Source organism: Brassica napus, chromosome C2 (genome assembly GCF_020379485.1).
Source record: "Brassica napus cultivar Da-Ae chromosome C2, Da-Ae, whole genome shotgun sequence".
Classification (NCBI taxonomy): Eukaryota; Viridiplantae; Streptophyta; class Magnoliopsida; order Brassicales; family Brassicaceae; genus Brassica; species Brassica napus.
This window is the reverse complement of record NC_063445.1, coordinates 46,011,938-46,027,595: the sequence shown is the minus strand read 5'-3', so window position 1 is coordinate 46,027,595 and position 15,658 is coordinate 46,011,938. Positions and strand designations below refer to the sequence as shown.

The 15,658-nt window shown below is 37.3% G+C and overlaps 1 protein-coding gene across 1 annotated transcript; it reads left to right on the top strand.

The window, feature by feature from the left end:
* Positions 1-854: 854 nt before the first annotated feature.
* LOC106419695 (aquaporin TIP2-3) lies at positions 855-2,519 on the top strand. Its single transcript, XM_013860505.3, has 2 exons — positions 855-1,370; positions 1,943-2,519. Exons 1-2 carry the CDS (start codon positions 906-908, stop codon positions 2,315-2,317), a joined length of 840 nt encoding a protein of 279 aa, XP_013715959.2. The 5' UTR covers positions 855-905; the 3' UTR covers positions 2,318-2,519.
* The last annotated feature ends 13,139 nt before the right edge of the window (positions 2,520-15,658 follow it).

The window sequence follows — 15,658 nt, the reverse complement described above, 5'->3', positions numbered from 1 at the left end:
TAGATTTTTCTGTATATTTTATATTTTGAATTTTAAAAAATGACTATAAATTACTAAAACTGTTGAAAGTCTCACATTCAAATTTTGCGATCCATGGTTTAAAATTTTTGTTATGACAAAATATAAATGATTACAAAATCATATAAGTAAAGTCTAATTTAATTAATCATTAAGATTTAAAATATATATATGTATATATATCATTCTAAATTAAACTATACACCATATTGAATAAATAAATATTTTAGTTTCAAAATTTACTTTGAATAATTTTTTTTGATAAAAGGTTTGAACTAACATTGATAAATTTTTTTAAATTATCAATTACTAAAATTATAAATCCCACAATGAAAATTTTGTTATCAGTAATTTAAAGTTTTTGCTATTAAAAATACACTTGATAAAAAAAACATATGAGTAGAAAACATCATTTAAAAAAAATAAAAAATAGACATTAATATTAAAAATATACTATGTATGTTAATATCATTAAATTTAATAACATTTCCTATCAATATTTTTTAAAAAAATGTTTGGATTAATAAAATTGATTTATACGTTCGCACCAATTTAATTATATATGTAATAGTTACTGACTTTTAATTATTCAATATATATTTATTATTTCAAAATATATAAGAACATATAATACGTAAAATAATTTATATATATAATGTTTATCCCACGCAAGGCGCAGATCTTAATCTAGTTTATCATTATTGGTGTGACACAACATTTATTTATAAGCAGAATATCAAAATGTCAGAAGAAGATTCTTATCCTAACACTTTATTAAATACCACCATAGTTGTCACTAATTAATCAAGTTTAACATTTGCTGCTACCTTCAATTAATCAAATAAGAGGCGGTTTGGACGGCATGCAATAATGCTCAGCCACGTAATATGGGACCCATAGTCACTTGCTCTTCCCTATACCGAAGGACCAGAAAAAAAAGAGCTAAATTAACCAAAGTCTCGAGTAAAAAAAGCATGGTGAAGATCGAAGTTGGAAGTGTGGGTGACTCGTTCAGTGTTGCATCTCTAAAGGCTTACTTGTCTGAGTTTATCGCAACTCTTATCTTTGTATTCGCTGGCGTAGGCTCAGCTATTGCCTTTGGCAAACTGACTTCCGATGCCGCCTTGGACCCAGCTGGTCTTGTGGCTATTGCGGTGGCTCACGCGTTTGCCTTATTTGTTGGTGTTTCCATTGCGGCTAACATCTCTGGTGGCCACCTTAACCCTGCCGTGACTCTCGGTCTTGCCGTTGGCGGAAACATAACACTGATCACGGGTTTCTTATACTGGATCGCTCAGTGTCTTGGCTCCATCGTTGCTTGCCTTCTCCTTGTCTATGTTACCAACGGCGAGGTACGTTACGTACTACCAGCGTAGAACTGGTTAATTTTGTTTCCCGGTTCGCTTCGGTTTTGATCAATTTTTAGGTTACTACTTGCTAGGACGTTTTTGAGACAGAAGTCACAGAACATATTTCGTTGTCGGTTTGGTTAGAAATCTCTGGTCTAGTTTAATTAGGTACAATAAAGGATTTATTGTTTGTTTTTGGTTTCCTTCGGTTTGAATAGTAAAATCATGTTTTCTGGTCAGATTTTTTCATGCAGAAAAAGGACAAATTTTTATTTAGTATAAAAAATAAATAACTAATTAATTTCGCAGCTGATTTGTATAGTTCAAAGCGTGACTATCAAATTATTTAGCTAGGCTCATACGAAGTTTGTTAGCTCAGTAAGAAAAACACGATACCAAACAAGTTGAAACTAATTCGTTATGTAATATATTGGTTAACTTTGGTTTGTTAAGCTATAGACTATAGTCATTACTGATAACTCGTGCGTAGAGTATTTATTTCTTATGAAAATATTATTACATTGGTAGCTGGTTTACAAATGTCAATGAGTTTTTGTTTTCGCGGTTTGCTACAGAGCGTACCAACCCACGGAGTCGGAGCCGGTTTGGGAGCACTCGAAGGTATCGTGATGGAGATCGTTGTGACATTTGCTTTGGTCTATACCGTTTACGCCACCGCTGCTGATCCAAAAAAGGGATCGCTCGGAACCATTGCTCCGATCGCTATTGGTTTCATCGTTGGTGCCAATATCCTCGCTGCTGGTCCATTCAGCGGTGGCTCAATGAACCCAGCAAGGTCGTTCGGACCATCTGTTGTCAGTGGAGACTTGTCACAAATCTGGATCTATTGGGTGGGTCCACTCGTTGGTGGTGGACTTGCTGGACTAATCTACGGTGATGTGTTCATTGGTTCTTACCAAGAGGTTGAAACCTGTGAGATCCGAGTTTGATTAACCGGATTTGTGATTTCTTGATGTTTGCTTTGATTTTGTGTTTGCTGTGTATGCTTGATGTCCATGCCTGCGTCTCTACAAGATTGCATGTAGAGAAAAAAGTTATCTTAAAAAAAGAAGAAGTTATCTTGTTAATAATAAGAAATATGTATATTTTCCACTTTATATGGCAAAACTGAATCAGCTAAATAATTCATCATCACTAATCTTGGAAGAAACATGAACATACCATTCATCATCCTTAATTATATACAATTGACTATTGTACTGTTGTTTTGTAGAGCCATGCAATGGACTATTGATTCTTTTTCTTACGTATAGTATATAGTTAGTACATTCATGTTCCTTGTGTTTTTTTTAAAAAACATTCATGTTCCTAAAAAGGTTAAAATAACATCTCAGAATTTTGCTTAAGAATTAAAAGCTAAAGACATGATTAAAACCTTTTGATTCGTATAATTAAGACACATCTGAACATCTCTTGGTTGATTTCAAAACAAATGTGTATATGGGGGATTGAGTAAATTGAAAAAAAAAACAAAAAATAAATAAATTGGCAATCATGTAAGTATAATAAATATAAACAAAAATTGTAAGTTGAATTGCCTGTTAAACAAGTGAGAGTTCAAAAAGGTGGAGAATAGGAATAAATTTAAAGAAATAAAAAATAGAGCAAACATAGAAAAACGACATCATTTATAATATCAAAAGCTGTTTTGAGAGGCTTCTCTTCCCGCTTACTTTCAGATTCTCGGGAGCTTAATCTGCTAGGAAACAAGGCTCTCTACTGGGACAACGATGATTGTAAGAAATCACTTTGTTCGATCAATTCTTAGTCTCCCTCTCTCTCTCTCTCATTAACTATGTACTTTGTTTTGTTAGAGAAGAAGAAAATAAAAGTTTAATCAACCATTTATAGAGAAAATTTAGGTCGCGAACTCAGGGGTTTGATTGATTTTGAATCGTATGCAATATTAATCTAGTTTCATAATCAAGAAGATCGAGATTGTTTCAAGTTTTGGGGGAAATCTAGTTTCCTAATCGGAATATGGAGCAGGGAGTTTTGCATGAAAGTTTCTAATATGGAAGATTGATAGTTCATTACAATGCGAGATTCTAGGTTTTCAGTTTTGCTTGAGATCTAGTTCCCTATAACTGATTACAGTAAAGAGAAAACCTGAGGTTCTCCGTTTCGATTTTTGCTTGAAATCCTAAACTGGAAGATCAACTATTCATTACAGTGGAGACAGAGAATAAGTTTGTTTTTCCTGGAAAATCTAGTTTCTTAGTCTGGAAGATCGATAATCCATTACAATGAGACTTTTTTTTTGCCTAAAGATGTTTGTGGAGGATGAGTGTTGAAAAAAACATCCACTTTGGTATTAACACAACCAGTCTCTTCTTCATGTACATAGACCATTTTCAATGGGTTCCACTTGTCTAAGAAATCATAAGTGTTCTTAATAAATTTCACATGATGAAAAAATTTACTCCTAGAGACACTTTATCAGTTTCCGATTACACTTGGAGACACATTGGACTTGTCACACACATTTCATGTGTCTAAAGACATTAACACCCTTTAACTAAACCAAACTTCACTTCTCATTCCTCTTCTCTCGTAACTCTTTATCAAACCTCACAAATTCATCTTTTTTTCCTAACTCAATTATACTTTCTCAAATATTTAAACCCAAATACTGAGAGTTTCAAAAAAAATCAAGAGAGGATCGATGGGTGTGATGATGAGACCAGAGGTTGTAATGAAATCAATCTTGGATGAGCTCATGAATCGCTGTGGATGAGCTCCGGATTCATCGTGAGCGAGCTCGGGATCCGCCGTGGGTGAGCTTGGAATTCAGCGACCGTTTCACCGCGCCAATTTCTATTCGTAGAAAAACTCCAGATTTGCTAATCGTCTCACACGATGTTTGCTTTGATCATGTGTTGTAGTAGAATCAATCGTTTCGGTTTCGATTCAAAAAGTCAGATTTAGAACTCAGGTACCAAATTCATTTCCGTCTTCATCATGAGTAACATCTAAAGATTTAAAATTTTGGTTTGGTGTGAGTCAGAAGAAGACTCTCCTCATGGCTTCATCGAATTGGAGCGACGAGAAGTCTATGTACTTTAACGGTAAAGTTTGAAAATTTCTGCATCTAACAATTTCATTTTGTTGGTTGGCTCTTGTGGGTCTCAAGATTTTAGTTTAAATTGTGCATAGGAGATTTCTGGCAAAGAATAATTATGCAAAACAGAGTCCTTTGTATTGTTCTTTGTGTTGTCCTTTGTGTATGATAGTAGTGCTCATCCAGTCAACCTGCAGGACAATCCCTATGTAATAAATTAGAGAGATAACAGTTATGTAGTTCCTATGTGGACACTAGTTTCGTTTCTATATCCACAAACCTGAATTACCAGAATTCATCCACAAAAACATGTTCACAAATAGTCATAGTTGCATAACTATAACTATATGAACTTGTCCACAAGAACGCATCCACAACAAATTTGTTTATGAGAACATATTCACGTGACTCTTGTCCACTAAAATATATCCACCAGAATAGTATTCATAATGTTAATATATGTATCAAACTAAAAAATTAAGTATTAAAAATATATACATATGGATATCAAAATAAAAAGAAAAAAAATACTTTATTTTTAGGTATATATACTTTATGAAAATATAAAATAATGATGAACAAAAGGTGATGGGGTATGAAAAAAATAGTTTTAGTTAAAAGTTAATAAATTTGTTGTTATTAGAAAATGAAAAGAATGAACATTCGATGGGGAGACTACACAAAGAAACTTTAGTTATAAATAAACCAGTACACAAACCTCATACGAAAATAAATTATGCATTTAATGCAAATTCTAACAAACTCTTCTAACTAAATTACTTTTACCGTTGCTTTACTAAAATAAGAAAAGGGCATTTTCGTCTCTAACATATCGACCCGTACAAGAAAGTGTCCTAAATGCATAATGTGTCTTTAATTGTAAAGAGAAGACACAATGTGTCCTTTTTGGTAACGCTACACATTATCCCCATATCACTACAAGAAAACAGCAAGGATACTGAGGGAAAAAATCGTCGGAATTTCGTCGGAATAACGTTATTCCGACGACATACCGACGAAACAAGTCCTCGGAAATAATTCCTGAGAATTTCTTCTTTCTTCGGAAATCCCTCGGAATTTTCCGACGGAATTCCGAGGAAACAAATTTCCAAAGAAATTCTGAGGATCACTAGTTTGTCAGGAAATCTCCTCGGAATATACCGAGGGAGAACTTCGTCGGGATATTTCCTCGGAAGCTCATCGATCGACGCGTTTTAGGACATATATCCATCGATCGATCGGAATATACCGAGGGAAATCTTCCTCGGAATATTCAGAGGAACATGTCCCTCGGTATATACCGAGGAACATGTCCCTCGGTATATTCCGAGGAACCGGTCCCTCGGTATATTCCGAGGAAAGGTGTCCCTCGGTATATTCCGAGGAAGATGTCCCTAGGTATATTCCGAACTTTTTTTTATAAACAGATCGGTCGATGGATTTATGTCCAAAAACGCATCGATCGATCGAGTAAAAAATATAATTAATTTCCTCGGAATGTAAAAAATATTAATTTTTTTAAAAAAATAAAATTTTTGAAATTTAAATTCGAAAATATAAAATTAAAATTAAAATTGAAATCATATTAATTAATATTCAAAATTTCACAAATAAAAATAGAACATTACGAGTTTTTGGAAAAAAAAACTACGGGTCTGGCACGTCCGGGAACACCTCGTTCGGGTACATCCCCTGCATCATCTCCATCATTTGCTGGTTCAGCCTCCTCTGTGCCTCATAGCCCGCCTTTTGAGCCGCCATCTGGGTCTCCAACAAAGATATACGATCATCCTTGTCCTTCAACTGAGCCGTAAGTACTTCTGGATCAACAAAGGGCGGTGGTGCAGAAGAAGGAGGAACCGACCGGGTGCGACGACCCAAACCGACCAAACGTCCCTTCTTCTTTGGAACCGACTGAATAGAAAATAGCCAAATTTACAAATTTAAACCAAGAAATAAATGATTTGAACTTTAAAAAAAAAGAACTGACGGATTCAACGATTTCGTTGATTCGAAACCGGGACAAGTTGGTCGAAGCCGTCGAAGCGTCATCCTCGGTTTGAAGCTGAGACACTTCGTCTACCACCTGAGTTTGGACCAGGTCGACCACGTCCCTCACAAGACCGTCATCAATCTGGCCGGTCTTCTTGTTGGTATACGCCCTCCTCATTAGGGCGAGATCATCAACCGGCTCGCCATCATTTTCTTCCGCCTTGAAAAAAAACATAAATTAAAAAAATTAGAAATTAGAAGAAATGCACAATAAATTAAAATTCTGAAACTCAAATAATTGAAGAAAAAGCGGTTGAACTTACCATGCGATCTCCCAGAGTGGCAATAGATTGAGCACCCAAGTTATGCTTGTAGATGCCCTTCCCTTTACGGTCGCTCCTGCGGTTGGTGGAGTTGGTGGAAGAAGTTTCTTTCGTCTCTTCCTTATCCCAATGCGCACACAACTCCTTCCAGACCGTGTCGTTCATCGACTTTGGGACCTTTTAATAAAAAAAAAAGAAAATAGTTTAATAAATTAAAAAATAGTTTAATAAATTAAAAAAATGTTTAATAAATTAAATCGAACCTTATTGATTTCCCACTTCTTCTTCCACTCGTGGATCTGCTTCCCATAGTTGTCCATAACTTTATGGACGAAGTGGTGATAGATAAAGAGCGTCTCATCGGAATTCCAGTTGAACTCTTGCTGAAAAAAAAACACAATTAGTAGAAAATTTATATTAAAGATTAAAAATATAAGTAAAAAATTAGAATACTTACCGCAAAGTGACGAAACCACAGAACCTGCTTGTCGGTAGGGAAGTGAGTGAAAGTCGGATGTCCCCTGTCGAGGGCCGAGTACATCATACGGTTGATCCATGCGCTGATCCCGTTCCCAGATCGGTTGAACCTAATAAAAAGAACAAACGGTTAATAATGAATCCAAATTTAAAGAAAAAAAAATGTTTAATTACCATGTTTGACCCCGTCCAAGTGGATACGGAGTGAGATACGAAAGATGGTCACGACCGGGCCGTTGAACCAACTCCGCAACACTCATCACTCCCGGAGGACCCGGAGGAGCAGGAGCCGATGCAGCAGCGGGAGCGAGAGGAGCAGGAGCGGGTGCAGCAGAGGGAGATGTATGGTTGGAGCTGTGGGGCGAAGGGGAATCCTGAAAATGGCTGGAATCCCGAGACTGGCTCCCCGTACCACCACGACCACGACGCTGTCGAGGCCGGGTCTAATCATCATGAGACCTGTAAATTAAAAAAATATATTTAATAAATACAGAAATATATAAATTAATTTTTTTTTTAAATCCCAAATTATTTAATCACAAAAAAAGATTTATAGATATTAAAAATATTTAATAAATATATAAAAATAGTTCTAATAAACAAAAAATAGTTTTAATAAATAAAAAATAGTTTAATAATTACAAAAAATAGTTTTAATAATATATATATATATATATATATATATATTAAAAATATTTTTAAATCCCAAATAATAGTTTTTAATCACAAAAAAGTTTTATAGATATTAAAAATGTTTTGTAAAGTCCAAAAAATCGAATTTATATACAAAAAAGATTTTGTAAAATCCAAAAAATCGAATTTATATAGAAAAATCGTTTTGTAAAATACAAAAATCGATTTTATATACAAAAATCGATTTTATAAATACAAAAAAAAAAATTCTAAAAAAATTCAACAAAACAAATTATTCAACCAAATCACAATTCTAAACCTATTATACAACCAAATCACAATCTTAACCAATCACCCTAACAAAAATCTATCAAAACTACACAAAAACCTAACAAATAGAACCTAAGAGAGTGGGATAGGGTCCTTACATGATTTGTGTAAGAGAAGGGGGAGATCGCCGGAGATATCGTCGGATTTCAGGGGGAAATCGCCGGAGAGAAGAGAGGAGTCGCGCAGAGGAAGAAGAGAGAAATAGGGAAGAAGAAGGGGCTCGTGGTTATAAAACCTAGGGTCCGACGGACATTATCCGTCGGAATTCTAATTTCAATTTTCGCGAAATATTTGCCCGGTAAAATGAAAATATTCCGAAGAAATTCCGACGGATAGTAAAATATCCGTCCGAATTTCCTCGGAATATTCCGAGGAAATACCGAGGAACTAGTGTTTGGGGTTTCAAAACATCAATTTTTTTTGCCGTATTTCATTTCTTATACAATTGTAATGCATACCATTGAGGATTCTTTGTATAGATGAGCATAAACCATGAAATAACAAATTTCAAAACTAATTGAAAGTATTCCCTTTACCGTTCATTAAAAGGTATAAGTGTTTCTCTTATGTTGTGGGATTTCGTTCATACAATCGGAAAAGTGTTAATTATACGGTAAGGAACAAATTTTTGACTTCATAATGAACGTAAGACACTTAATAAGGGTTATATAGGTGTTATTCAAACCGCAAAATGTTGTTTTCGGTTTAAAAACCCTATGTCCTCGGAATTTCCTCGGATTATTCCGAGGGAATTCCGAGGAAACCCTCTTCTTCCTCGGAATTCCGTCGGAATATTCCGAGGAAATTCCGAGGAACTAGTGTTTGGGGTTTCAATACGTCAATTTTTTTTTATAAACGGATCGATCGATGTATATATATCCAAAAACGCATCGGTCGATCACTAAGATGGACCAAAGCGTAACAATGTGATCGATCGATTAGATTATCCCATCGATCGATCGAGAATCTCAAGCGTTCCTCGGAATGTCCTCGAAAAATCTCGTACGTTTTTTAATAAACGGATCGATCGATGTATATATATCCAAAAACGCATCGATCGATCACTAAGATGGACCAAAGCGTAACAATGTGATCGATCGATTTGACTATCCCATCGATCGATCGAGAATCTCAAACTTTCCTCGGAATGTCCTCGGAAAATCTCGTACGTTTTTTTATAAACGGATCGATCGATGTATATATATCCAAAAACGCATTGATAGATCATTAAGATGGACCAAAGCGTAACAATGTGATCGATCGATTTGACTATCCCATCGATCGATCGAGAATCTCAAACGTTCCTCGGAATGTCCTCGAAAAATCGTGTAAGTTTCTTTTAAACGCATCGATCGATCCGTGTTTGTACAAAAACGCATTGATCGATGCGTGTGCGGGAAACAGAATTCTAAGGCAAAACCCGAACTTTTTGGATCGAAACCTCAGAACTCTTATCCCCTCCGATTTCCCTATAATTCGACCCCCCCCTTTTCTCTCTCTATAATCATCCGATTTGAACAATTTTGGGCTCTATTCCCCTTGATTTTTCGAGCTCTACCTGATTCCTACACTCTTTTTCACCCTAAGACAGGTATACTCCGCGAATCTCCACATTCTGAAATCGTGTTCTTGAGCAATTTTTTGGGTTTTGTGAATTTCTTATTTCCGTGTTGATTCCTTGATCAAATATGCATGAAACAGATGTTTAAACATGGAATAGAACACAATTGTCTGTGATCAACGAGTTTGGAACAGGATTTGAGATGATTTAGGGATTGAGAATTTTTTTCAATTTGGTTTTTTTTATCACAACTCGATTTCGCCTTTCATTTTCATGTTGATTTGAGTTCTTAATTGATTATAACCATGTTGAGACCAATGATTCTATTTTGTAGAGAATGAAGCGCATGAAAACATCAGCAAAGAAGAACACACAAGAAGAGGGTTCGTCTCAGCGAGAGAAGCAAAGGCCAAAGAAGTGAGATAAGTCTGATACCACCCACTACAACAACATGGAGAAGGTAGCCATTTCGGCTACACAACTAGCATGTCATGAGACGATGACAATATTGGGAATCAAATCAGACATTGAAGGGCTGTTCCAGAACATGGGTCTAGGCCAACTATGCAACCTCAACGAACCCACTTATCCGGAGTTGGTACGCCAGTTCATAGCATTCGCATACGTCAGCCATCCCGATGATAGCCATCAGGAAGGTTTTCTGGCATTCGTAGTGCAGAAAGTATACTTTGAGGTGTCTTTCACAGACCTCTGCGGACTATTTGGATTGAGTGCAGGGGAGAGGACATCTGGTCTTTATTGGACTTCAGAGCTGTTGAACTTCTGGGAAACGATTGGCACAGGGGTTTATAGATCTTCTCAGGCAAATGAGTCACTTATCCGGAGCCCTGTACTGAGATATGCCACACGCCTCATTGGCTCATTGCTATACGGGACAACCACAACCGCATCAGTCACGCAATGGGAGTTGTGCCTCCTGTACCAAGGTGTGAGGCATTTGCTACTGGCATTTGGAAACTCTACATTCCCACCTGCTACTGCCTTCAACATGGGAGCGGTGCTGGCCGCAAACTTAGCAGGATACAAGGGGAAAGTAACCAAATCCAAGAGCCGTGCATGTGAATTTGGTGCAGTGATTACTCGGATCCTTACACATGTGGGTGTAGACTGCGAGAACCATCAGGTAGCACTGGACAGATCGAACAACATTGCTTGGAACTACCTGGATGTCATTTCTCTAGTAAGTAAGGAGTTCATAGCTGGTCCCCACTCGAGGATCGATCGGGATGGTCCTTACGTCTACGTATTCCAGGACCGAGCGAAGAAAACACTCTACTGCCACCTGCCTCAGATCGGCCTGACTGCTCTACTTTCAGAGGCTGCAGTTGAGTTCCTACCCCCTGCTACCGCACTAGTAGACAAGCCATCCTTCTTCACGCCAAAATATCAGACCAAAGGCAAGGCCATGGTTGATGAAGAAGGAGAAGATGAGGCTGCACAAGCCATTCCAAATGATTCACAACCCCATCAGCTACTCCCATCAGACTCCAGCCAGTACAAGCTGCAAGAGCTTCCACCGAACGCCACTTCGCGCCAGCAACAACATTTGAGAGATCAGAGCATAAAGACAAACAACGACATGCTACACAAGATCTGGGCTGCCATTTCACGTATCAGGCCGTGTCATTGCCAAAAGGATGATGTAGTTCATCGGGACAACTCTCCATCCAGCTCTGGTTCGGGTTCGAGTGGTACGCACAGGGTAAGAAAGAGGTCCAAGAGACCCAAAGATGCAGGAACATCTGGAGCAGGAGACGAGGAGTAGGAGCTATCACCGGCCAGTATTGCCATTTGATTTCCGACCGCGCTATTTTATTTTCATTTCTATTCTAACGTTTTATGGTCATATTTTCTGTTAATTTTGAACTTAGTTTTTTTTTATTTTTTTTCTTAATTATGAGTTCGTATTTCTTTTACATGGTTTCTTCGTTTTATTTGGTTGTGTTTTGAGTATTTTTTAATTCGTATTCAGCTTTGCCTTGCTAGATAAACCAAATAACTAATATCCGAGGAAAGATGTTATATCAAGTGTTCCTCAGAATTTCCTCGGTATTTCTTAAAAAAAAAAAAAAATCAATGGTAGTCTGTTTCCGAGTCATCATCACCAGATGAATCTGAATCTGGATCTTGGTGAAACTCTCCAATCACTGGTTCATCCTCTACGTGAACGACGGCTTCCTCTCCGAAGTCGGTTAAATTGACTACAAGGCCAACTCCAGCTAAATCTTCTGCTGCACTTAAGTTGCCGGATGTGCTTGGTTGTAGTGGGTCTTCCAGCTTAGAACTTCCCTGAACTCGGCCTCTCGGGTTGAGTCTTGTAACAGTAACCCATGGATCATCTCTGTTCCTTACCCGGGGGTACTTGATATAACAAACCTGTAACATTTAGAAAAATTATAAATTAATACACATGATGATGAATCATTCTGAATAATTAACATTTAATTACCTGAACGGCCTGAGAAGCAAGAATGAAAGGATCATAATATTGCAGCTTTCGCCTCGAATTTACTGATGTAACACCAAATGCATCTGTTCTCACACCTCGATCTGGAGTGTTGTCGTGCCAATCACAATAGAAAACAGTACAGCGCAATCCAACCATGCCCAAATACTTGATTTCCAAAATCTCATGTATGTGTCCGTAGTATACATCATCTCCTGATGCAGAACAAACGCCAGCATCATAAGTCGTACTCGAACGTCTCCTCTTCTGAGTTGTGAATGCATATCCTCGAGTACAAAATCTTGGATATGACTTCACAACAAAGTTTGGTCCAACGACCATCTCACATATCCAATCGTCAAATGTTTCACCTCTGGCCAAACCAGCAGACACCTATTAATAGCACATATATATATGTTATATCAATAAATGTGAATTAGTATAAATATGTGATAAAATTTATTTTAATTTGTTTAAAGCACTCACATAAGTAAACATCCATCCAGTAAATTCTCTCTGCTTCATTTCTTCTAGTTCGTCCTCTGTGGCGTATCTATACTCGAACCGCTTTTCTGCCATGAAAATCCTGTATATGATGACAATAATGTAATTAATTAAGATTTAAATTTCAACTCGTTAAAATAAAAATTTGTAAGCTCATTTATTTACCTCTCATATTGAAGAACGTCTTCGCAGTTGGTGAGCAAATATGTTTGCAAATGAATGCGCTCCTGCTCAGTAAGTCGACGGTCCTTTGGTTCTCCGCTAAGTCGTCCAACGTCTGTGAAAATGTCTGGAACCGTAACATGATATGTTGCCCGTTCGCCTCTATCATCATGCCGAGCAGGTCTTCTGTTTTTGGTCTGAACTTCTGTTGGAAAGTAGTACTCAGCAAAGTTTGAAGTTTCTTCATTGATCATCTGTGCGACTATAGAACCTTCCACCCTACTTAAATTTTTCACCATCTTCTTCAAATGGAACATATACCGCTCATACAGATACATCCATCTATACTGCACAGGACCACCAAGTTCCAATTCTCTTGCCAGGTGAATAACAAGATGCTCCATAACATCAAAAAATGAGGGAGGAAATATCTTCTCAAGGTTGCACTGAATCACGACTATGTTAGTTTTCAAATTTTCAATACCTTCAAGAGTCACTGATCTCGTGCATAAATCGCGGAAGAAACCACTTATCCCTGCAATTGCTTCATGAACATTTCGTGCTAATAGTTCCTTGAAGGCGAACGGAAGGAGGCGCTGCATCATTACATGGCAATCGTGGCTTTTCAAGCCAGTAAACTTTCCTTCCTTTCTGTCGATACAGTTACGCAAATTTGATGCGTAACCGTCTGGAAATTCCACATCGTTTGAAATCCAATCAAAGAACGCATCTTTTCCCTCTGCATCAAGTCGGTATATGGGAAAAGGAGCCCTACCATTCTCATCAACATGAAGTTCTGAACAAGCACATATATCGACTAAATCCAGTCTTGACTTCAAATTATCCTTTGTTTTACCTTGAACATTAAGGATCGTGTTCATGAGATTGTCAAAAAAGTTCTTCTCAATATGCATGACATCTAAATTATGCCTTAGCAGATGATCCTCCCAGTATGGCAGATCCCAGAAAATACTTTTTTTGTGCCAGTTATGTAGTTCTCCAACATCATCTACCGGAAAACGCTCATGTCCACCGACGTCTGGCGTCCTTTCTGCACCAAAATCTCTTAGTTGTATCTTCAAATCTTTCCCACAAATTTCCGGAGGTGGACTATCAAACACCCTCTTGTTCTTCGTAAACAAATTCCTACTCCTACGATATGGATGATCAGGTGGTAGGAATCTCCTGTGACAGTCAAACCAACACGTTTTCCTTCCGTGTTTTAGTTGGAAAGCATCAGTGTTATCTTGACAATATGGACATGATAGCCTCCCATGCGTTGTCCATCCAGACAACATACCATATGCTGGAAAATCACTTATTGTCCACATTAGTACTGCCTGCATTTGAAAGTTTTCTTTACACGAAACATCGTATGTTTCAGCACCTTGAGCCCATAGTTGTTGCAACTCATATATTAGTGGCTGAAGAAACACATCAAGTGATCTCTTAGGATGCTCTGGTCTGGGAACGAGAATCGAGAGAAACAAAAACTCTCGTCGCAAGCACAAGTTTGGGGGTAGGTTGTATGGTGTAAGAATGACGGGCCATAGAGAATACTGTCTTCCACTCTTGCAAAACGGACTGAAACCATCAGTACATAATCCAAGGTAGACATTTCTTCTCTCATACGCAAAGTCGGGATACTTTGATTGGAAATGCTTCCATGGTTTTGCATCTGAAGGATGTCTGATCTCACCATCTGTTGCCGCATGTCATCTCATTGGTTGCGCTGTGCGTTCAGACAGATACAACCTCTGCAACCTTTCCGTCAAAGGTAATTACCACATCCTTTTATATGGCACTGGAACTCTTCCACTCGTATCTTTATAACGAGGCTTTCCGCAAAATTTGCATGTAACCCGCTGTTCATCCGCCCTCCAATAAATCATGCAGTTGTCACTGCATACATCTATTACCTGATACGATAAACCAAGACCAGCTACGAGTTTCTGAACCTCGTAGTATGAACCAAGAGCTACATTATCCTCAGGTAGAATACCTTTTACAAAATCAGCAATCGCATCCATTTTCCGAGGAAATTCCTCGGTATATTCCCAAGATTTCATTTTCCGTCGGAATGTCCGTCAGAATACCGCTGTTTTCTTGTAGTGTATACTTCTAACTAGAAGGTTAATAAGTATTAATACCAAACAAATTTTGTGTCATTCCTTTCTTTGATTGAATCCACACTACCCACGACACAACTTTAATCACCCAAACATAGTGTAGATATGATTGAATTAGCAACCCTTTTTTGGAGAAACTTAAGGGTAATATTTATGGTTTCCCCTTTGATGTTTGTTTGCGAAGAATTTAAATTGAACATAATAGTTTATAAACTACTATTTGTATAAGAAACTAAAAGGAATGTAAACTAAAGAAATAATAAAATCCACGCCAATAGCTTAAATGAGATATTTTGAATGAGTTTCTCATGTGTATAGATAAACATTTCTTATTTATATCTTGGTTGCGATACTCTTCTTCAGTCTTTCCAATAAGGTTGGATCTTTGAGCCGCTTAAAACCGGTTGGACAATCTCTTTTGTTGTATGTTTAGGCTCTATTCTACAAACTGTTAGAAATGCTAGCGTTGAGCATCAATAATTGTTCCTCTCTATAGAATATAATTTCTTTCAGCATCAATTATTGTTCTTCACTTTTGTCTTTTGCTGAAGAACACTTAGTATGATTAGGAGAAGACTTAGATAACCTTAGTATTCTGCCTTTTTGCACAGGAGGCAGAAGATCTGCTTGA

Excerpts from the sequence above, each read along its gene's own strand:
- LOC106419695 (XM_013860505.3), top strand. The coding sequence starts at position 906 with ATGGGACCCATAGTCACTTGCTCTTCCCTATACCGAAGGACCAGAAAA. Across the intron at positions 1,371-1,942 it reads TCTATGTTACCAACGGCGAG|AGCGTACCAACCCACGGAGT; the intron begins GTACGTTACGTA and ends GGTTTGCTACAG.